We start from the raw sequence: 24,178 nt of genomic DNA, 5'->3' as shown, positions 1-24,178 counted from the left end.
CTCTTATTATAAATTAATTTGATGGAAAGCGGCACAAATGAGAATGTATACCTGTTAAGCTTGCAGTTTGGTAACCTGTACCTTCTGCCTGAAGGCATCAGCTCATACTCACTACACAGGACGTAATTTGGGTCGTTGGTGATTTTGAGACCCTGTTTCCTCACCGCCTCCTCGAAGAGCTCCTGAAGAGGAGTTGGTGGCATTTGGCCAATTATTGTTCCAGCCCTTTTTATCAAGTTTTGGAGCTGTGATTTTAATTTAAAGGACAGGTTACCGAACCAAGCCATAATGCCATAACGAACAATAGATTTAATGGCTGCCTTTTAAAACAGTTACATGATATCTTTGTCCACTCCATGAACTCTAAGTCATCTTAAAAATATAGATGCTGACATTTTTAACACGTAGACTGTGAAAAGCCCAACAGATTTCACTCCAGCTAAAATCCTTCCTCAAATCTAAAACAAATGGCACTTTTTATTTATGGTTCTGAAAGGGGGTTCTGACACACATCTGGGTTTTTTAAACACATAAATTACATGAAATCTGAAGGTAGCATTGTGTCAAATATACTGTATACCTCACAACTTGTTTCAATGATTTCCCAGCAAATTTATGTTTCAAAATTTTAAGGAGGGAAATGGATGGAGTATTTTAATGAAGAAGTTGCACGTTCATGCTGTGAGAAACATTTCAGGCAGCCAATGAACCACTGAATCATGCAGAGAAACAGGTTTGTCATGCCCAAACAGTCCTGAGGAGGACGTTATCAGCCAAATGCCTGGGTGTTGTCCACAAATGTAGTTTGGCTAGTTTAAATGTGAAAGTAAAGATGATAATGATGCACTTTGTTCAGATTATAAGAGTTTAAAAGATGAGGCCTTCAAATAATCATTTCTTTACAAATTTCACACTGAGCAAGACATTAGAAACAGTTGATCAGTAAATTATAGCCTATATTTTTAGTATTACAGTTTTTTTGGATTGCTTACAAACTCAAATTAAAAGTAGTACACTATTAGCAAAACCTTACAATCAAGAAGCAAAACGTCAGCCCATATTTGAATACCAATATCAATGTTCCTGCTACAGTAAATCCTACAGGCAAAGTGTACTGCTTCACAGGAGTATGAACCATAGGCTTTTTAGGTTTTGTGTCAAATATTGTGCAGTTGGTTATGAATTACTTTTACTTTTCATATGTCGTTCAATCTAGCTAGCTAAACTACTGATTTAAAGAAAAGCTATTTGTTTACAGACATCAAGCTAGGCTAGCGCCATATGCTATGTGCTTAATTTATGTTACTCACCCTCATAGTTGTGTAGCTACGTAACTTGATATGTCCCACTTCAAAGCTTTCTCCCGTTTCCTGATGGGTGCAGGTGAAAGACCGTCGACCATTCTGTGCACATTATTGACATATACTAATAATAAAGCAATGGACGGCGTTGTTAAATAAACTTGGGTTACAGACCCATGGTTACAGAGGAGCCGGCCGCAACGGATGTTCTCACATAAAACGAACGCACCCTCAACGGGGCAGGGATCATTGGTCGACACTACACCTGGCATTCTATTGGTTGTGGACTTTTGATACTGTTGTAACGCAGAAAAATCCAAGCGCGCAGGAGAGATCCGAGAGCAGCAGATTTGCAAGCGCGCAGAATCAGGCTGAGTGCGAGGAGAAGGTTCAAAGCTGAGAGCAGGAAATCTGTCCACAGAACAACATATCTGAGTCCGAGCACAAAGTTTGAGCACAAGCAGAGCAAATCCAAGCGCGAGCATGACCATTTGAGTGTGAGAGCAAGGTTTTGAGGGAAATTATTACAAAATCTGAACGTAATATCAGTGAAAAATGCTCTCAAATTGAAAGAATGCGCTCTTGAATAAAGATACTAATATAACTCCATAGCTGTCAGCTGCAGTGTTTTATGTTTAATGTTTGATTGCGTTTTGTCTTGTCGTTTTCATGCAGTTTCATTAAACCTTTTGCTTAACTTTCAATTCGACCCAAGCCTCTCCTTTCTCCTCCAGAAATCAGAACGAACACGTCTTTTAGTTATTACTTAACAGAGCTCTTAACCCCTTTATTAACACCACCAGTGTCTAGACTCCAACTGAGATATTCCTGTACAGCTCAGGATACCCCCCTAAATCACTGATGTCACTATGGGTTAATTGCCAAAGACTCCTCATATTTCTTCACTTTTCCTGTTGTGCAATGTTTGATATGAAGTCTTTCCTGATTGAATTTAAGTTGCTTGAGAAAAAAACACATACAATCAATACAATATATACTGTATATACTTGCTGTTTAAACTCACCTTTTATTATGTCTCCTTAGCTCTGCCTGGTCTGTGTAGATGTGGCTTCCTAGTCAGAAATCCTTCCTGTCCTATATATATATATATATATATAGAGAGAGAGAGAGAGAGAGAGAGAGAGAGAGAAAGAGAGACCAGAGGCTTGTTTAATTCTCGGTCTGCCCCTCACAAACCCCTCCCACCTGCTCTGATCAAATCTGATATGATAGGTATAAGGAGCAGAGAACCTCTGCACGCACATAACTTGTAAATCAGTAACAACAAATGTCAAAATGATTTACTAAACCATGTGACTTCAAGGAAAAACATTTATAGGTTTAGGCGTCCAGCACAAACCACTGTCGATACTGAACACTTGCAACAAAACATAATCGACTCTATTAAAGCATGTTTATTTACAAAGACAGCTCTATCGTGATATTCTGCATGCATGTTAGTTTTAAATTAGTAACAAAAAAAGTAAAAGAAAAAATTAAGTTAAGTAATTAAGTAAGTAATTAAGTTAAGTGATTAAGTAAGTTTACTCCAAACCCTTGTAAATTTAAAAGAAAATATTGAGTTTACATAGACATGTATAACCCGCTTATGAGGTTATGATCATATTTGGATATGGTGTTTACATGAGCACAGAGAAATCCACTTATTCATATTCTTGTAACGTTAGGCTACATGATAAATGCTAATAACCTGGTTTATTGATAAGTGCAATTTTATTGCACAGGTGATGTGTTGTTTACCAAAACAGTGACAGGAAATATGAAACTCCTTACATTTACTTCTACTTCACAACTCTGTTTCTTTATCACTCCAGAAGTTAGACGCTTCCACTGTCGCCATTGTTTGTATTTCTGTTACATCACTTGGTTGAAGCCACGCCTGCACATGTCTTGCTTGTCCACGTAGTCGGGATGGTAGCCATTTTCTCTTTTTATTTCTCTTATTGTCTTTTAGTTATTTACACAATAACCCTGTATATTTTCTTTAATTTACAGCAGTACACCTTTTCATTCACTTTAGTGTCTTTAAACACATGTTTGACATGAACACAAACTGCCACCCTCTAGATGACCAATGACAATTTGAACAAATGGATATAATATCATGCAAATAAGTGATCTGTATCATTCAGTACACAAGGTGGAGCAATAGTTTTCCAAAGCCAGTATACAAAAAATGTATTCCTTCACAACTGTTAATATTTGGCCCAAAAAAAAATATTCAAAAGACTAGGTTAAAACCTATACTGGACAGTGTATGGTCAATTTGCTAAATTGTGGCCAAATGAATAATGATGAGAACAAACAGGGAGATAATGAATTGTTACATAATAATTAGTTCATTAATATCTGTGACTAGACATACTGACCCCCTTCTTCATGAATAATATAATTAACTATGAATCAGTCATTGAGCAGCACAAAACTAGTAACGACTCTAATAACTAATTCCTTTTTTACAATTATTGACTAGGGACTTTGATTTGAGTTTACAATGTTAAATAAGAAGCAGAAATCTGAATTTAGGCCTTTATTACATCAGCTTTATCATTTTAGAAAAAGATAAACTAATACTGATAAAAGCTTGATAAACAATCCTATATACATGTGATCAATATAAGCTGTTGTTGTACAACGATGTTAGGTTTATAACACCATTATTCCAGATTACAGTTAATTATTTTACAATCTACAGAGGTTTCATCTCAAGTGTTATAAAACTTTATTTCCCAAATTCCAGGTTCAGCTTGATGCCTCAGACCTTTGAACCTGAAGATCTTTATTAATGTAAAACACATTTTTACTGTTGAACATCATGATTATGTACAGTGTAAAAAAATCTAAAAATCAAAGTCCATTCAAAAGTGATTTTTCCCGGTTATATTCAGTTGACTGTTAAGATGATGATTAATGCAGGTGTGACATTTTTTATTCACTTTTACATTTTTGTTACTGATGAAACTTAAAAAGTCATTATTAATATTTAGTCTTGACAAGAATCTATTGTGTGGTGTCCGACTCATTCAGTGACTTATCTCTAGAGTCAATCTATAAAATCATGGCAGCAACGTAGTGCAGAGAGAGGGGAAGGTCCAGGGTCGAGATCAGCATCAAACATCCATCCTGCAGAAACTGAATACAGACCAGGATCTGGTAGCTGATCACTGACTTCCCCATGTGAGAAGAGGAAGCATGTTTCTATTGAAGAACAGAATATCACACAACGTTCAGGCTCCCTGACGTGAAATAAACCAAGAATTCCAATCACTGGAAGGTTTCTATGGGTTTATTGAATCAATAAAGTTCCTGCTCTCTTTCAGAAAGACTTTCAACATCTAGACTTTGACCTCTTCCTCCTCTTCAGAAAAGGCATACGGTGTTTTGCTGCTTTGGGCCAAAGCAGGAGAGGGGGTGTCGTTGCCCATCCTGGTTCCCTTTGTGAAGGAGCCTCCACCATAATGACGAGACAGCACGTCAGCCGCCCTCTGGAACCGTTCTGCCTCCATCGCCGGCTCCGCTCTCTGAGGAGACCCAGTGCACACATCTGGAGTCCTCAGTGACCCCCTCTCCTCCTCTTGCTCTGCCCAGTCCACGCTACAAGAGCCCCCCCTGTTGTTCATGTTACTGCTGAATGACCTGCTACTCATGGAGGGGTTGGGTGAAGTCAGCTCAGGGCTCTGCACAGGCGTCTCTGTTAGAGAGCTGTGGTCCTCTCCTTCCTCTTCCTCGCCTGCTGCCTGGCTGTGATTGGACGTCTGAAGGCAGCTGGGGTTGTCAATCAAGCTCAGCACCTCAGTCATAAGAGAAGGGCCGAGGTCTACAGTGAACGACATGAGGGAGTCTGAGCGAGTCAGCGTGAAGCCACCGCTGTCGGGTAGAGACCCTTTCTGCACGTCTCCATCATAAAACTGTCTGTCAATGCGAGAGAGGCGGGGCAGAGTGACAAATCCAGACTGTAGACCTGCAGACAGACAGAAGAAGAAAACACTCTGAAGTCACTGAAATGATCTGAACTAATGACACGACATAAAGAAAAAGAGACTTTCTTAACTTAGGAACAGAATGATCCCAATGTATGTCACAAACCATGTTTGTAGTGTGTGTGCTGGGAGGGGGGAGAGAGAGAGAGTGGGCTGATGACGCCCCTGTTTTTACTAAACTGCTTGTTTTTAATTACTATGGACACCATGTCATTTATATTTCTATTTAAAACTGTTAATTGTTTTTTAAATTTGTCATACCTGCCCAGGGACTACAGGTGGAAATTAGCAATTGTTGCTATAACCAAGACATATTCTCTTCTATAACAAGTTTAATGTTTATTTGTGCATTGTCCCTGTTTCAAATAAATCAATTTCCATTTCCATTTCAAGCCCATTAGTAGTAGTTTTTTTAGGATTTTGGTTTGAAGTCGTTGAATATAAAATCATGTTTTTGTACATTTTGAACTTGAAGGCACTTTGTAAAGTTCAATCTTCTGATGACACTTAAAGGGAAATCCAACCGATTGGACATTGTGCTATTTTAGAGATTTGAACAGTAAAATAGATAATGAGAAATATTAGCTGCATGCAGGTTAATATTATTTGAGTAAATCTAAAAAGTCCCCATATCCCAATTAAATTGCCATACTGTGTCTGTGTGACCTATATTACTCCCATTATTCACTGTTTATAGAGCAGCTCCAGGATAGAAGACATCATCACTACAGTCCATCTCTCAGTCAGTACTCATTCAAAATGTGAAAAGTTAGCATTATTGAAATTAAATCTGTGGATTTATTTGACTTGATAATCCTCGAAATGCAGATCCACAACCTAAATACAATCTAAAATCTAAATGAAAATACAATATTTTTGGAAAACATACTGAATCATGTTATTTTCAACCAAAGACAACGCACTTAAAAAGAAAGAGGAAGAGGGAATAGTCTCGCATTGCAAGAAGAAGGTCTGGCTAGTCCACACAGCATTCCCGGGATGGGAGAAAAACATGCTCTGGTTTATTGGCATGTCTTTAAACCAATCACAATCGTCTTGGGCGGTGCTAAGCGCCGGACAGAGCCACGGTGACTCTGCAAAACAGCCTCGGGAAGGAACTTGTTTTGGTGGAACATGTGTACGTTCAAAAGTTGTTTTAGTCGTGCAACAGAAAAAGATTGGACGGATAGTCTAGCTAGCTGTCTGGATTTACCCTGCAGAGATCTGAGGAGCAGTTGACCATAGTCCTCACAAATCTAAACTATGGGGCCTTAAATACAAGCTGAGTTACTATTAGTCTATGAAAGCAAAGAATTCTTTTCACCAGAGTGGCAGTATGTAACAACCCAGTAACAGACTGCTGAAACTTCCCTGCAGGGAAGGACTCAGATGTCTGTCAGACAGTAGAAAACAGGAAGACATTTAAGAATGATGCTACTGGAAGGGGACAGAAAGAGAAAAAAAGAGAGAGAGAGAGAGAGAGAGGAAATTGCATTCAGCAGGCTTATTTAGCTGCAAAATCTAAATATGCTTTCTTTGGACAAACTTATTATGTAAGTTTAGCCTAGCATCAGCATTAACCTGCAGTGATCTGAGGAGCAGTTAAGTACAAGCTGAGTTACTGTTAGTCTAGCAATTGAATCTTTTCACCACAGAGTGGCAGTATGTAACAACCCAGTAACAGACTGCTGAAACTTCCCTGCAGGGAAGGACTCAGATGTCTGTCAGACAGTAGAAAACAGGAAGACATTTAAGAGCTGTATGATGCTACTGGAAGGGGACAGAAAGAGAAAAACCAGAGAGAGAGAGAGAGAGAGAGAAATTGCATTCAGCAGGCTTATTTAGCTGCAAAATCTAAATATGCTTTCTTTGGACAAACTTATTATGTAAGTTTAGCCTAGCATCAGCATTAACCTGCAGTGATCTGAGGAGCAGTTAAGTACAAGCTGAGTTACTGTTAGTCTAGCAATTGAATCTTTTCACCACAGAGTGGCAGTATGTAACAACCCAGTAACAGACTGCTGAAACTTCCCTGCAGGGAAGGACTCAGTTGTCTGTCAGACAGTAGAAAACAGGAAGACATTTAAGAGCTGTATGATTCTTCTGAAAGGGGACAGAAAGAGAGAGACACCAGAGCGAGAGGGAGTGAAATATCTATGGTGTTTCATGATAGTAGCATAGGGAGTCTATTAAAAGCCCTGATAAAGGCCTCAAGCTGAAACGTGTTGGTCTGATCTGATAAAAAAGTTGCTCTTTATACTACAAGTGTTGCTGGAGCGTTTACCTTCTTAGGTTACATTTGCATGTTAAATTTTGATTGTAGGATTATAATGTAAATGTTGAGTTTTTTTATGAATACACAGTTGGCAACTACAGTATACTTAGTTTTGAAATACTACTTGATTTTTCACTATTGATGAACTTTGCTTTCAAGACTGAAATCAGTGAAGCAGTGGATAATGACATTTGTGACAAACTCATGTAAACATCTGAGAGAATAAGAGAAGACGGATGGAAATAATTACATGGACGATGAATTGAGAAACTAAACCCACTGATAAGAAAAAAAACTCCCAAACTCCTTTTATGCCGGCTCCACATCACTCAGTTTGGGCAAATTCCTTATGAATTGGGTAAGGGATCTGGAGATGGGGAGGGATTTCCAGTCCAGACTGTGCACACTGCTGCCTGATAAGCTCCGATTGGTTAGCAGATATAATGAATGGTGCGTTTATGGTGTGCACTCAGGCAGGCAGTGACACATGCACACATAGATCACAGGAAAATGCCCACTAAGTATCTTTGTGTCTTCCAAACCAGCTGTGTGTGTTTGTGTTTATAGACTGAATTGTGTACAGGTGTTGCCTAGGTGAATCCAGATGACTCAGAAGAAGCCGCCTGTTTGCGGTTGTCTTGGAGGAATGTGAGAGCGATGTTGCCAAGAGAGCTACATCACCCTCTCTGTTTGTGTGTTCACTGGCATTTATAGTCCTGTTTGCACCAATCAGGACTTTATTCTGTTTGGTCTGCTCGATAGTGAATAGTGAGAATTCCAACTGTAATGCTTATCTTACTTTTTGCACATAATTCAGGGTGAATAATACAGTGCTGGTCTTCCACTAACACTATCATTTTGAACATTGACTCTGAGCTTCCTGTAACCTTAAGAAAATGTTCTAACTGTATGCTTCCTCCAGGATCTTGATATTTCCCATCAGACACAATTGCTCCATATGACTTCATGTTGGAGTGAAGACTTCTGAGCCGGTAACTCATGAATCTGATCTTACCAAATCTTATCATTTATTTAAATTATATTATATTAACACTTAGAAACCACACTTTGAATTGTTTTGCTGAAGTATACCTGTTTTTCTTGATTGCAGTCTTTGTTAATTTGTATCCAAATTTCTATTTCAATTAAATTCAATCGTATTCATAGTGTCAAGTCATAACAGAAGTGATCTCAGGACACTTTACAGATAGAGTAGGTCTAGACCATACTCTACAGTAAAAAGTCATATATTATCTAATGTAACACGTTAGATTGAAAAATTGAGGTCAAGATCTTTGATGCACTTGTAATTTATCTCAATGGGCTTTCTGAAATTTTCAGACGTTGTGGACAAACTCAGTTCACGCAATTTCAGAATGCTACACTTCAGCTTACGCAGAGGACGTCAGTTGAGAGGGCAGTACACAGACGCGTACACACAGGCGCCGATACCGTGGGTGCACCGACGGAAAACACTGAGCACCCATGTGTGCCAGACTGCCAGTAGGCTACATTCATTTAAAATTAAACGATGCTGTTAGTGCTAACGGACTGTTCGTTATTTATATAAGGGACCACCAGAGAAGTTTTGGGACCATTAGCCAAAAAAGACATGACCATCCATCACCAGCTAAAACAAATCTATGACCCTCCAAAACAACTTTGAAAAAAGGCATTACAATCTCCCCACAATCTATTGTCACCTTCTGTACTGGTTTGCACTTGGAATATATATATATAGAATCCCATTGTTTTTTTTACAGCCATGACATATTGGACTAAACCTCTGCATTCTCATCTTACACATCCCACTCCTCTGTTATGGTGTAGGGGCCATTTCAGTAGATTTACTCACTAACATTGTTGTGGAAACACAATAAGCGTGGAAACTAAATGCACACTTCCTGCATTACTTCAAATACTAAGTTACTCCTCTAGTAAACTAGTATTCACATGAAATAAAACGATAAAACGTTGAGACCATTCAGCAAGGCACTCTGGGTAACATTCAACACACAAACTAGTTGCTATGGACTCGTCACTAGGCTTCCTCCACTTCGCCGTTTAAAGGTCCCATGACATGGTGCTCTTTGGATGCTTTTATAATAGGCCTTAGTGGTCCCCTAATACTGTATCTGAAGTCTCTTTTATATAGACCTTAGTGGTCCCCTAATACTGTATCTGAAGTCTCTTTTATATAGACCTTAGTGGTCCCCTAATACTGTATCTGAAGTCTCTTTTATATAGGCCTTAGTGGTCCCCTAATACTGTATCTGAAGTCTCTTTTATATAGACCTTAGTGGTCCTCTAATACTGTATCTGAAGTCTCTTTTATATAGGCCTTAGTGGTCCCCTAATACTGTATCTGAAGTCTCTTTTATATAAACCTTAGTGGTCCCCTAATACTGTATCTGAAGTCTCTTTTATATAGACCTTAGTGGTCCCCTAATACTGTATCTGAAGTCTCTTTTATATAGACCTTAGTGGTCCCCTAATACTGTATCTGAAGTCTTTTATATAGGCCTTAGTGGTCCCCTAATACTGTATCTGAAGTCTCTTTTATATAGACCTTAGTGGTCCCCTAATACTGTATCTGAAGTCTCTTTTATATAGGCCTTAGTGGTCCCCTAATACTGTATCTGAAGTCTCTTTTATATAGACCTTAGTGGTCCCCTAATACTGTATCTGAAGTCTCTTTTATATAGACCTTAGTGGTCCCCTAATACTGTATCTGAAGTCTCTTTTATATAGGCCTTAGTGGTCCCCTAATACTGTATCTGAAGTCTCTTTTATATAGACCTTAGTGGTCCCCTAATACTGTATCTGAAGTCTCTTTTATATAGACCTTAGTGGTCCCCTAATACTGTATCTGAAGTCTCTTTTATATAGACCTTAGTGGTCCCCTAATACTGTATCTGAAGTCTCTTTCCCGAAATTCAGCCTTGGTGCAGAATTCCAGCCACTAGAGCCAGTCCCACAATGAGCTTTCCTTAGGATGTGCCATTTCTGTGTCTGTATCTATTGAGGAGGAGAGGGGGGGGGCAAGGTGGAGGGTGGGGGTGTGGCCTTGACCATCTGCCACTTTTCTCGTTTGAAAGCCATGATGTCTCTCTCTCTCTCTCATGGGTTGGCCAAATTCTCTGGGCGGGCAAAGCAGAGAAAGGGGAGGTAACCTTGCTTGTTATGACCTCATAACAAGCAGATTCCAAAACGGCTCATCTGAGCTTTCATTTTCCTTTCCTATTTTCCTCCGGTGGTCCATAAATACCAAACGGTCCCTAAGTGGAGCGTCTGTCATAGTGTGATTGGTTATGTCGGTGGTATTAATTATACATTTCCCACGAAGCTGATCGCAGTTACCTGTCCTGAGTTGAAAGTTAGCCTACTTTACGGCTTTATTATCGAGTTAAGAGGCGTGCGTACACACTGCTAAACGAATGTGGCCACCTCTAAATGTGGTCTGAGCGATCGGATCTCAATGCATCCTCAACGTGTCTTGGGTGCATTCCCACCTGTTCTGCTGTCTACTTGTGGTCGGACCACCCTCGCTGATGTTAATGCCAGGTCTCAACAGGGCCGATGATCTTGCTGGGTCAGATGGGCTTCCTAAACTCTGACCCATGCAGTGATTTCCTGTATTATCTCACCATATGTGCAGAAGGAGTCATCTGTCGAGCTGATGGAGCTGGGGAACAGCACCCTCTGTAGGCACCCATTGGGGGAGTCCATGTTCAGCTGGGGCAGGGAGATGGCGTTCTTGATGATGGGTGAGACGTCTGGTGGCGTGGATGACAAGTCCCGGGAGCCCCCTCGCGGACGCGGCACCGAGTTCTTCCGTACATGCCGAAAGGTGCGTGTGAAGAACCCGGTCGTCCTGGAGCTGTTTGCTGAGTCTGGACTTCCTGGTTCCCGGTTGCCCCCGTAGTTGCTAAGGAAGGAAGTGTCACCAAACACTTCCCCGCCACGACCAACATGCATAGTGTGTCGGAAGTCACCCAGCGGCGGGCTGATCATGTCCACAGAGAGTTCGCTCTTGAAACGACGTTTCCCCTGCGAGCCAGACACAAGGCCCTTGATCCCTGGCAGTTTTCCCAGACTCATTGTGACAGGAAAGTTGTGTAATTTCCCTTTAATTTAAATGAGAGCGTCTGAGCTCAGATAACATGTCAGTCAAGTTTGAATTCCAGTTTAGGGTCCACTGTAAAACCAGAGAGAGAAAAAAATTAATTAAAATGCCGGGACAGTGAGAACAGAAAACACAAAAATGTGGTTGTTTAGCCGGCAGAGAATGTGTGTATAATGCATTCTCCACACGGCCAGAGCCAACTATTCATCCACCGTCGGCCCACGGTTTCCCTTTTGGAGCTACACTGAAAAGATGCCAGTTTCTACTATTTCTCTTTTCTCCTCTCATGTACCGTTAGTACTGCACATGACCAAACGCTCAGCTCACTTCTCCTGCACAACAGCAGCTTTCAGCTGTGACAAAATAACAAAGGAGATGAATTACAAGGCGATACTTTGTTTCCTCTGGTTACCACAGCGTATGCGGTTGGAGAGTTTAGGGCTGGCTGGACTCTTGTTGGTTGGTTCAGTTTAGAAAAACAAAGTCAAGCCGCAACTGCAAATAACTTTAGACGTGATTTAAGTGCATCAACGTAGCTGGTTTGAGTGACAAAAGTCATGAAATATACTGGTGTTTGCACTGTGTCTTCACTTCATTCTAGATGTGGAGAACTGACTTGTAGTCAGTCTCAATTTACATTTTACTTACAACACTAAGAGGATCACCTCACCGGGAAGTCTCTTTAATTTGCCTTTTACCCAAACCTAATAAAAGAAGCTTTTATGTACGTATAGCTCGAATTTTAAAAACAAACTGAGAGTTTTACCAGCACACACATGTATAAATAACTCTGTTTAGGAAATGTAATTGGATTGAGTCACTTTATAGAGCCATTTTCCCACAGACTTTGGCTTCCCTTCTCACTACTATTTAGGTTTCGGGTTGATTTACAAGGATTAGTAAATTAGTTTGTCTGACGTGTCCGCTATTCTCTTTACTGCAGCATCACACCTACACCTTTCTCAAGCAACTGAATGAAACGCATGCATGAAGAACCATTTTCTGTAATCATAATCTGAATGGCAACACAGCAGTGTCTCCACTCTGTAGCTTACTGGCAGCGAGTCCTTTTTGCATGAGCTTCCAATAGATCTCTACTTTCGAGAGGATTGTGTGCGTCTCATGCACTTGTCTTCCTCAAAGTCCAAGCAGAGAGAGCTCAGGGGTCCACTGCCATGCACCGTCTACCACTAAAGCCGTTTATCCATGTGTGGCACCACACTGTCCATGGGACATCCTGTCACCAGGCCTGTCGCTCCGCGTCTTTATCCTCAGTTCCTCGGGTCCCCTTTGTACCCAAGGCACCAGACCTTTGAGAGGCAACGAAAACAATCAGAGCAGAGGAAAAAGGTGGGGGAAGCGTTCTTAAAAAGGCCAATAAAGAAGTGTGAAGTAATCCAGCGACTGTTTTGTCTGCATCATCGTGGAAGAAAAAAATAAGGCTCATCCAGGATTGTCCATGCACTGGATTAGCTGCTAATCCCTTCTGTCTTCCCTCCCTCACTTGCTCTCTGCCTTCTTCAATCCACTTAGTTCCCCGATAGGTTCCAGGTAGAGGGCCTCCTGTGTTTTCATTCAGTTCACTTAAGGCCAGCTAGAACAGACAAAGAGAAAAGGGAGAGAGATGTGAGTTACAGACTAAGACCAAAGACTAAAGCAGGGGCATTCAGGCGCACATAAATGTGTCACACAACTAAAACTCTGGACTGACTGAAGATGGGAATGTTGTTCTCTCTCGGTCGCCTGAGGAGTCAGCAGGTCCTCCAGAATTTGTTCAGCAACTGAACTTGACAAATAAAACCTGAGTACAACAGGGACTTCGAAGAGTCTTTTGTGTACTTTCATTTGATTAATATTCATTTCAGCACAAGCACTTTCCATATTCTCTCCTGAGTGAACAGCACTTACAGTTTACAATTATATTTATTTTCGCAATGACGTGAATAGGGGATTAGTCAATCTACAGACAATGTTTAACTATTTTGATTATCTATTTATTTAAGTTATCTATTGAGCACAAATGCCAAACATTTGTTGCTTTTCTCTGTTTGTTTATTAAAGGTCCCATGACATGGTGCTCTTTGGATGCTTTTATATAGACCTTAGTGGTCCCCTAATACTGTATCTGAAGTCTCTTTTATATAGACCTTAGTGGTCCCCTAATACTGTATCTGAAGTCTCTTTTATATAGACCTTAGTGGTCCCCTAATACTGTATCTGAAGTCTCTTTTATATAGACCTTAGTGGTCCCCTAATACTGTATCTGAAGTCTCTTTTATATAGACCTTATTGGTCCCCTAATACTGTATCTGAAGTCTCTTTTATATAGACCTTATTGGTCCCCTAATACTGTATCTGAAGTCTCTTTTATATAGGCCTTAGTGGTCCCCTAATACTGTATCTGAAGTCTCTTTTATATAGGCCTTAGTGGTCCCCTAATACTGTATCTGAAGTCTCTTTTATATAGACCTTAGTGGTCCCCTAATACTGTATCTGAAGTCTCTTTTATATAGACCTTAGTGGTCCCCTAATACTGTATCTGAAATCTCTTTCCCAAAATTCAGCCTTGGTGCAGAATTCCAGCCACTAGAGCCAGTCCCACAATGATCTTTCCTTAGGATGTGCCATTTCTGTGTCTGTAGCTATTGAGGAGGAGAGAGGGGGGCAAGGTGGGGGGGGGCACTTTGTTCGTTTGAAAGCCATGATGTCTCTCTCTCTCTCTCATGGGTGGGCCAAATTCTCTGGGCGGGCAAAGCAGAGAAAGGGGAGGTAACCTTGCTCCTTATGACCTCATAAGTAGAAGATTCCAGATCGGCCCATCTGAGCTTTCATTTTCTCAAAGGCAGAGCAGGATACCTGTGTTGAGGAGTAAACTATATAAGATATATAATAAGATATATACTATATCTATATACATGCGTCTGCTCTACCAACTGAGCTAACCCGGCCATATCTTTTCGCTGGTTTTTATCATCTGGTTTGTGACGGCTGGTTGGACAGAAAATGCTCTTTAAAGATGCCGCCTTGGACTGAGAAATTGTGGCATTTTTCACTATTTCTTAAAATTGTAAAGACTTTTTTAATTAATTGGAAAAATTATTGACTAATTGGTCAATAAAATAATTGTTATTTGCAGTTTATTTTAAAGTATGGATGTTCCAAATGTGAACTTTATGTTAGAGGGGATCCTTGCAATTTTTTACAATTTCTTTTTAATTAAACAACTTTATGTGACATAACAACAGCCAGTTGAACATGTGCAGCCCCTTTCAGAGATGTCACCAAAAAAAACCTCCAAAGGCCCTGTGAATCTATTTTTCCTGGATAGCGAGCACTGGTAAGCTCTAACCACATGACCTCTCCAAACCGCATCCAGTGTTGGATTAACGTCATGGCCAGGCCAATCTGGACCTGTGATATAAGAACTTGAACAAGCTGATGGTGCCACTCTTACTGGGCACTGACCTGGGCTCAGATTACCATCCCTAAATCTTTGACTAATCCCAGTTTTTCAACAGGACAAATGGCCAGGGGGGAGGCCATCACAAGGAGCATTCACTGTCTGTAACCTAGGAATAGGGAAGGAGGGAAGATGAAAGTATGGGTGTGACAAATAGAGTTAGGAGAGCGACGATTCATACAGAGAAATCCATCATAGGGAGGTATGGTGGATTTTAGCCGTTGCCTGACCATGTCTGATCCCCCAGTTCAGTAACATTTAGCTTAAAGTGGAGATTAGGGCTTGTGGGGCACAAGTAGGTGAGAGGCAGATAAACATTAGCGAGGGAGAAAAACATCCACTGTCAGTCAACACCAAGTTTGGATAGAATCATATCGGAAACACTAGTTCCCAGATTTATAAGAATACCTTTGGATACTATTCCCACCCCTAATTACCTAACTAGAGTTTTTTTCTTTTCTCTTTTCAGTCCTTCATTTAGCTGTTGTATTTCAGTCATTTAATGCTGAATTCACAGCTTTTCATGGTGTAATTAAGATGTTTTCTCCTGCTTTTATAGCTGCCAATTTCTTTTACCCTGCTATCAGCCTTACATGCTTTCCTTTTTCTTTCATGGCTTTGTGAGCAGTAAACGCAGCTCAACTCAGATCTCTTCATGCACAATAAAGAGTAATAACAGCACAGGAGTTCACTTTGGGAACTTCATGGCCTCATTAGAAACACACAGAAAGACATTTAGATCTGCCGAACGTGTCATTTATCTACAAGTTGTACCTGCAGATGTCCATAAACAAGCCTGTTTTTTGCGTGAGCTGCCTAAGTGATTGCAGACAGAGACAGATGGGGTGTGTGGAGGGGGGGGGGGGGTGAGCAGGCCAGACGCCATCCATTATGGTCATCAAATAAAGGATCTGAGGAAGCTGATAAGAAACACATTTTAACCCCCTTTTTTTATGTGTTTTCTTTTAACCAGACTTCTATTTTCAGCTTTTCCTTTCAATCAATCTTGTGACATTTTTATCTTTCTTTCCCGTCTGTCACAAACACACACACACACACATACTGCCAGAACTGTTTCCCTTCTCTGTCAGTCTCTTTGGTGTGAGCAGATTAAATGTGTTAGGCAAACATCTGGTACCACAGAGCCACAAATTGCAGAGCAGGGCTCTGGTGACATTTGAGGGGACCCTTCAATCACTGTAGCTCAGAAAGACATACTGTACATCTGTGGGCTCGTACATGCACTTACACACACACACACACACACACACACACACACACACACACAGGGCAGTGGGTCAGCTCTGAGGTTGCTTCCTCCGCTGGACCGGATGGCCGTGGTCCTTTTACAGCACAGAACCAGCTAACTGTGGCTGAGGTCAGTGCACCATGACCATTACGCATTGGCCCCAAAATACAACATGCGCTCAGTTTAAAAAGATCTACTTCTGCAATGTGGCAATACACACGCCTGCCAGGTCCTTATGGTAAGGGTGTGTGTATGTGTCTCTGCGCTGCCTGCAGTCCTACAACTGTGATGATTAATGGGTGTACAGTAATCATAACCGATTAGGATGTGCGATATCTTGGTGTGATGACACGGGACCATGTCTGACAGTATCAGATTGTCAGCACAGATGAGTGTGATATGACATATTTCTCACAGCACTGTGACTTGTAAATGAACTTCCTGTTCACTCCCTCTTTCACACTTTGCTTAATGCACTACAGAGTCAACAACATAACTCACAAGAAGAGGCATTTGAGATAAGAATTCACTGCACATTAGACCTCTTCAACCAGTTCAATGACTCCTTTTTTACAGCACACAGAAACGTTACAAAACAACAGCAGGCTAAGCAACCAAGTAAGTCTTTATGGTCAGGTTTAACTCTGGCCATCATTCACTAGTTTTATGATTTTTTTTGTCAACAGAACGGAGAAACAAGGCCAAGCGGCAGTGCAGTGCAAACACATGATGGACAGAGAGCATAAGGAAATGTTGCCTCTCCAAACTTCCACCTAGCAAGAGACACAGTTAAAGTGGCCCTTTAAAGGAAAGCTCAATAATAGTCTTCTTTAAAAAGTCTTAAGTGTAAGTGATTTGCGGCATGTTAGACTCCGTTTTTCATTTTTTCCTATTTTTGTATCACAATGTCATGATCTCCCTCTTTTGAAAAACATTTTTCCAGCTGCCTTCATGGTGTCACATCACAGTCATATAAAATGTATCCGCATTTTAAATCACACAGTTAACCTATCATTATGCACATATGTTTTGGTCCTTTTGGCTCGTCATTGCAGTGTCCACTGAAGACCTACGCCGCTGCAGGGACAGACACAGTGTCCAGATGTTTGGTATATGTCGTAGGACAGTCTCTCTCACCATGACGCCACCTCCCTGACCAACCCACTGATCTGAGATCTGGCCCGACCAGAGCACAGTTGTTCTGTGGTTCCACTGGAGCAGCACGGTGACCAATTGATTTTGATTGTTTCCACCAAACATAGTCTCACCACCTCCGAACGAAGAACTAAGCTGCAGTTCACGTTACTAACACTGTTTGAAGTCATATGACATATAATACAGTGCATAGGTTTGTATTTAAATAGCAAGTTCTATTGATATATGACCTAAAAAAACTTGAAGTAATGGGAAGTAACGCTGCAGAACAGGATGTACTGAGGGTAACTTAATGTAAGCTCTCGTGAAAAGGACATCCGTGTGACCATCTCACCATCGCAAACACAAATTGAAGTTGTCCTGTATTGTAATGCAGTTTGTTTTCCATATATGTTGTCAGGATTTTTGAGGTGCTTCCTCTTGACATATTTACATACTGAATAATGATGCAACCTGGCCACTTTTGGTTTGTCCACTTTGGAGCTCTGATGTCTCAAGTGTGCATGTCAGATGTTGTTTAAAGCAGACAAATGCTGCTAATTGGCATTCAGGCAAGTTTTTCACACATACTGTATAATATCAGTGATTATAACTGTGATCAAGTCATGAGTTTATTACATTATTGTGTGTGAATCGTTTAAATAAAGAAAAAACTAAACTCACCATTTAACCAAGTGACTGCACAGTGACGTATGCACGTGCGCATAGGGGTGCAAAAGTTAATAGAGATTTTGTAAGAGATCCGAGGTGGAGCGACACTCTCACTGCGCTCTACTTTTACGCACAGAAAATACACGCGGACGTTAATTTATAGAAAACCAGCCAGACTGGATTAAATGTCGGCTGTGTAGTTACTTTCTGTACATAACTCTTGCTGTTGGTTTCACGTGCCCATCAGTTATTTCCAGTACACGTCACGCGACATACATCAAACAAAGGGATTTACAAACTCCACTTTTCAGAACGAGCTTACCTTAGAATAAAGTAGTCCCTTCGCGGAGAAACAACTTCACCGCCTCTTTTCTCTGCCACCCGGTTGGTCGATTTGCGCTCCGCACCGTACGTTTCCTTCTGGACGTGAACTTCGCATCAGCGGAGCAGCTCTGTGCGGCTTCTGCGGCTGACAAGTGGAGTGGAAGGAGATGGAGATGAAGATGGAGAGGAAGAGGAGAGGGAGGAGGAAGAGGAGGAGGAGGTTGGTGGACTTCAGAAAGAAGAAATAATGCATGTGAAGGCAAAGCAAGGCAGCTTTATCTGTAAAGCATATTTCACCAACAAGACCATTCAAAGTGCTTTACATACTAAATTAAAGAGCAGTTAAAAACATAATATAAAACAGCTAAAATAGAATTAGACAGATATAAAATATACAATAATAAAAGTTACGGTGCAGCGTAAGAAATAAACAATTACTTAAAAAGGCAGCATCAAACAGAAAAGTCTTCAGCCTTGATTTACAATAAAAGAAGTGAGTTGCAGCGGGCCTGCAGTTTTCTGAAAGTTTGTTCCAGATGTGTGTGTGTGTGTGTGTGTGTGTGTGTGTGTGTGTGTGTGTGTGTGTGTGTGTGTGTGTGTGTGTGTGTGTGTGTGTGTGTGTGTGCGTAGCCTCCTGTTGCTTGAACTCATCGGGTCTTAACCTTGGATCCTCTCTGTCTGCCATTGCCTAAGACAAATGTCCGACATTTGAATCTACTTTAACTTGACATAGGCTTCAATGACCCCCACATGAGCTGAGATATGCAGCAAACACACACACACACACACACACACACACACTCAATCACCTCTGACCTTTACTCAGGCCTGTAAACATGATCTCTGTCATCAACCTTTCTTCTCTCTGTGACCCGTCATCCCCTCACTCTTGACAAAAATACACTCATCACTGACGTTCATGGTCATGCAACAATAGCGTGCATGCTTGTGAGGATGCGTATGCATGTGTGTACAGCACAACACTGTAAGACATTAGCCAGTTTTCAAAGGACATTTTTAACCGTTTGATGTGATTTTCAAAGGCATTTCCACAGTGAAACTGCTGTTCACAACCACTCTGTTCTACCCTTCACAGATTCATGAATGATAGCGTTGTTTGGTTTAATTGAACAGATATTTATACTTCAGCCTCAGTGTGTTTGCTGATTTAAAACAGAAATACGAGCTCGGATACACAGGCTGGTGAGGCTGGTGAGTGTGTGATGTTTGTATCAACACATATATGCAGTACATTTATCAGGACACAACAAAAACAGCCCAGATAATGTAGATAATGTAAATAAGATTAGAAATTGTCCTCACTGACAAAAAAAATCAGAATGATTACTGCTTTGCAGTGAGTTCCAGAGATTAGGGCACATCTGTTTTTCACTTATACCTAATGGAGGAAGAGTTAGAGCTGAGAAATAAAAAATAGCCAAGAGATTCCATTGGATGAACAGAAGCCCAATGGTCCAAGCTAAGGGGCTATAATGCAGATTTGAAAAAAGAGAATGAATTTAATGCCTAGGAATAATTATCCCATGGCATGTGGGGGAAAAGTGGCAACACAGGAGAGGCTGAATTGACTGACTGATGGGATAAAAGAGAAAAAGGAGCAGGGTGGACACAGGAGAGGAGGCTGATGGGAATACAAGGCAGTGAACTCTGAGCAAGAGGAAAGGGGAGGCGAGTGAAGAGAAGGAGATGTGAAGGGAGATTGGGTTGGCCTTGAGAACAGACATGAGAAATGGAGGGATCATTTTCACTGGGAATCTGGGAGGGCGAGCAGCTCTTGCTGACAACAGCTGCAAAGTATCAGATGCCCCCCTGATGAGTAAATGCAGACTTCACCCAGAAAATGACTTCATAGGTTGATTGTGCGAGTAGCTCATAGTGACCCATAACTATGTTTCTTACGTAATTATCGCTAGAGCAAGCGAGGAAGCGAGGTGACAAAGTATAGGAGCGCCAAATTCTGCATTTGTAGGAAGGTTTGGGTGGTGGATGGGTCAAACAAACATGTCCCATACGTGACCTGTGTGAAGCCATGAGTCAGATCTCACTTTTTGAAATTAAGCGAGATTTTTTATGGACCTTAGTCGCTGAAGCAACGATGTCCAAGATATGATGCTGCGTCCTCATTTTAGAAGTTTTACATGATTAATTTTAAGCCAATCCCGGATGTTTTACTAACCCTAAGGACTACTGTTGCCTAAACTTAACCAGTTTGGTTTCACAATGTTAACTATGTGTTTAAAACTGTGCCTGCTATGTAAAAAAGAACGGTCACATGATACAAATTTCCACAGTTTAAAATGTCTAACGTTTAGCATTTGCTTTTGCATTTAGATAGATAGATAGATAGATAGATAGATAGATAGATAGATAGATAGATAGATAGATAGATAGATAGATAGATAGATAGATAGATAGATAGATAGATAGATAGATAGATAGATAGATAGATAGATAGATAGATAGATAGATAGATAGATAGATAGATAGATAGATAGATAGATAGATAGATAGATACTTTATTGATCCCCAAGGGGAAATTCAAGGTCCCAGTAGCTTAAAGACATCACACACAACATACACATACATCACAAACAGGATAATAAAATAACAAATCCACATGAATACACATGGACAATAAAAGAAAAGATACTAAATGAAAAATTCACATGAATGTACTAAGGGATGTCTAAGCATGACACATTTGCAGTGACAGGGCAGGGACTGACCCTGTGAGTCAGTCTGCATGGTAAGGTGCACTATGAGGGTGTGTGTCATGGTGGTAGTGCAAATAAGTCCAATAGTGCAATAATAAAGTCTAGAGACCAGCATTAAATATGGACAATATAAGAGAATGATGTAGACATAGTAATATAAAAACTATAGCAGTGCAAGGATAAAGTTTAAAAAAGGCAACATTAAATATTATATTATAATAACATTATAAGGGAATAAAGTAGACAGTAGGATAGACCCAAATCAACAGTCAATGTTAGAGGTTTGAAGTAATAGGGTTACAGCCATTGTTCAAGTATTGAGTTAGACCTCAGTCCATGCTGGGGGAATGATGGAGGGAGGAGTTGTGCATATGGGCTAATATAGCCAGTAAACAGTTATTATTACTTCAGCGAGAGGTCACCGCCTAACAAGAAAACTATTATTATAATGAGTTATGAGTTATGAGCTGCTTGCATAACGCTCATATATGTCGTTTTGGGAATCATGACAATCCGTCTATTCTGTTGTTAATGTATGAGGTGAATGAGGAAAAGAGAACTAGAAGAGAGAAGGAGTGATAAAAAGGGGGGGAGAGCAATGAGAGTAAATTCCACACCATAAACTTATAAAATCATGTTGAAAATGTTGTCTCAAGAATTGTGTGAACTTGTATTTTAATCATTATTGTACAAGTTGGGGATAGGAATGCAGAGAAGTGTCAGAGATATACTCTAACAGAGAAACAGAGCTCCAACATGGATAAAAGAAGCCAAAACATAAAGCTCATGGGTATGAAAGGAGGAAAGAGAAGGAGGCGGAGAGGAAGGAGTGCTAGTCAAACAGGATGAGAAGTCTCGGAGACAGAAAAAAGTTTTTCTTCACAGGAAATGTCTTTCTCACAAATCAGAGAGGCAGCCAAGAAGCCTTGACTCTTTTCAGACACTGAAACTAATTTAGTATTCAACAGCTCACTATCATTACTGTCACTCAGACAAAAAAGGGTCCATCCAGAAAAAACACATTTTAACCAAGGCAAGTGATTCCACTTCACCCCGAGGCATCACTCTTCATGGTGGGTGTCCGTCAGTCTGGATCTATCTCTTTTTTTTCTTCAGGTTTGTGAATCTGGCTCCTGCTCTCATAAAACCCAGATGTGCATATGGAGAACAGTGTTCAGGAAGTGGGAGGAGAGTGGTTGATATATGGACACTTGGGTTAAGGGACCCCTGTGTCTCTGTTTGGGTTGCGCTCCTGTTTCCGTGGATTCTGACTGGCCAGGAAGCTGAGTGTTGGCCCAGAGACAATAGAGCATTGTGATGTCAGCCCTAAGTGCTTTCTAGTCTACAATAATAATAAAAAAAAACAGGCATGAACACACAGACGCAAACTTACTTCTGACTGTCACTGAACAGTGACTGCTCACCTTTGTGTTTTAAAAACCTGGTCTAAATTTAGGAGTAGAAAAGGTCCAGTTGGCTCCTTACAGCCATGCACTGTGGTTATTTTTCTTGCTGACTATTTCTCTAGGAAATGAAATGAAGGAAACTAAGAATTCCCCACCAAAATCCATCCATTGAGTATCAAATACTCCTCTGTATCGAGGCAAGACATCCAGAGAAACATTTCCAACCATCCCTGCAACGGAACCCACTTCTCAGCAATTGATGTATGTCCTAAAACGCTCAATTTGCATTATATGGATGTATTGTGTGCTTCGCATGTGGACAGGTTCAATGTGATTGCAATGGAAGGTTAACTTGGATATGTAATTCTTTTCAGGAGTTGCAAATCATGTCATTGTGAAATAACAATCAGGAAAAAAATATGTATATTTCCCATTTCCACCATTGTATTTGATTGTTCCAATTCTGAGTTTACAATGAATTGGAATTATATTGCCATGGCCTGCACACTGCTACTATACTTTCATATAAGAATCCCACATTGTAATGCATCACATCATGTAGATGCAAAACACACAGTTGTTAGTCTCTACACCTGTCAGTACTTCACGTGTCCAAAATGAGAAGCATTATGCTGCAGCACATTTCACCGCAGTGATGTGCACGTTTTCTAACCATATTGTTCAGAGACGTGCCAGCAGAGTTCTGTGCAGTGAATATGAAGTAGTAAATCGAGAAGCTGGGAGAATTCACAGGGACTCAGCGAGGGTTAATCTGTTGTCCCTGTATGTCTGCCTGGTGTGGGGAGACAGACGATGATGTCTGGGGGAGCTGGGGAGCAGTGAAACCAGCCATTGTCCTTCCAGACATACTGTATTCATGGTTAGAGCGTGCACACAGAGCTGGACATGGAAACAGAGACCAGGAAATTGGCAGGGGATTTATTAGGAAACTAAATGGCTTCCTGTGACCTTAATGAATAACTCGCATCGACCAAATTCCTGTAATATGTAAAACTACTATTGTTAATAAATCTGCCTGTTGGATGACCCTAAAAATATTCTGTCTGTGGGATTGCAGACACAAACATTGTTGTGCAGAGCTTGAAATAGTCTTACCACACTGCCACTCTCTTATTTTATTGTTATCATTCCCAAGAGGAATGGTGTTCTTCCTGCTGTTTGTTTTATTGATGCCAGTTGGACAGGGGAAGCCAGGGAAATGTGAGGCACATTTCGAACAAGCGACGCTTGCTTGAAAACCCTGGATATGATGTCCAAATTTGACCAATTACACATCAAAAGGGTATAAGATCAACTGTACTGAAATATACACACATACAGTAAATACTCAGGCAGACATGTGGACTGTTGATGTTGAAGTGTTGTGTTTGCCGTGACTTCTCTATTACTAAGCCTGTTCCTGTTCCGAGGCAACTTTTAGCATGTGGTTAGCAATAGTTGCATGTTTGTGTATCTGGAAAATGTATGTACAGTG

At 40.7% G+C, this 24,178-nt stretch overlaps 1 protein-coding gene and 1 pseudogene across 2 annotated transcripts; both read right to left on the bottom strand.

Annotated features, from left to right (window-relative positions):
• LOC114569036 (interferon-induced very large GTPase 1-like) overlaps nucleotides 1-2,369 on the bottom strand; it is a 103,820-nt pseudogene extending 101,451 nt beyond the window's left edge.
• Nucleotides 2,370-3,827: 1,458 nt separating this feature from the next.
• On the bottom strand, nucleotides 3,828-18,686 carry cdc42ep1b (CDC42 effector protein (Rho GTPase binding) 1b). Of its 2 annotated transcripts, none has more exons than XM_028600151.1 (4): nucleotides 18,541-18,686; nucleotides 12,759-13,297; nucleotides 11,225-11,775; nucleotides 3,828-5,283 (listed from the first exon to the last, which is right to left on the bottom strand). In XM_028600151.1, exons 3-4 carry the CDS (start codon nucleotides 11,676-11,678, stop codon nucleotides 4,658-4,660), a joined length of 1,080 nt encoding a protein of 359 aa, XP_028455952.1. In that variant the 5' UTR covers nucleotides 11,679-11,775; nucleotides 12,759-13,297; nucleotides 18,541-18,686; the 3' UTR covers nucleotides 3,828-4,657. The 2 variants fall into 2 exon arrangements, with proteins under 2 accessions (XP_028455952.1, XP_028455954.1); XM_028600153.1 differs by lacking the exon at nucleotides 18,541-18,686 and adding an exon at nucleotides 18,231-18,303.
• Between the last annotated feature and the right edge of the window lie 5,492 nt (nucleotides 18,687-24,178).

Source organism: Perca flavescens, chromosome 15 (genome assembly GCF_004354835.1).
Source record: "Perca flavescens isolate YP-PL-M2 chromosome 15, PFLA_1.0, whole genome shotgun sequence".
NCBI classification, from domain to species: domain Eukaryota; kingdom Metazoa; phylum Chordata; class Actinopteri; order Perciformes; family Percidae; genus Perca; species Perca flavescens.
The sequence above is the reverse complement of the archived record's forward strand: the minus strand, read 5'-3'. Positions and strand labels throughout refer to the sequence as shown.

What these genes read in the sequence shown, in the direction of transcription:
- cdc42ep1b (XM_028600151.1), bottom strand. Translation starts at nt 11,678, where the DNA reads ATGAGTCTGGGAAAACTGCCAGGGATCAAGGGCCTTGTGTCTGGCTCG. An exon ending in TGACTCCTTCTGCACATATG is followed by an intron (nt 5,284 to 11,224) that starts GTGAGATAATAC and finishes GTCTGTCTGCAG; the next exon opens with GTCTACAGTCTGGATTTGTC.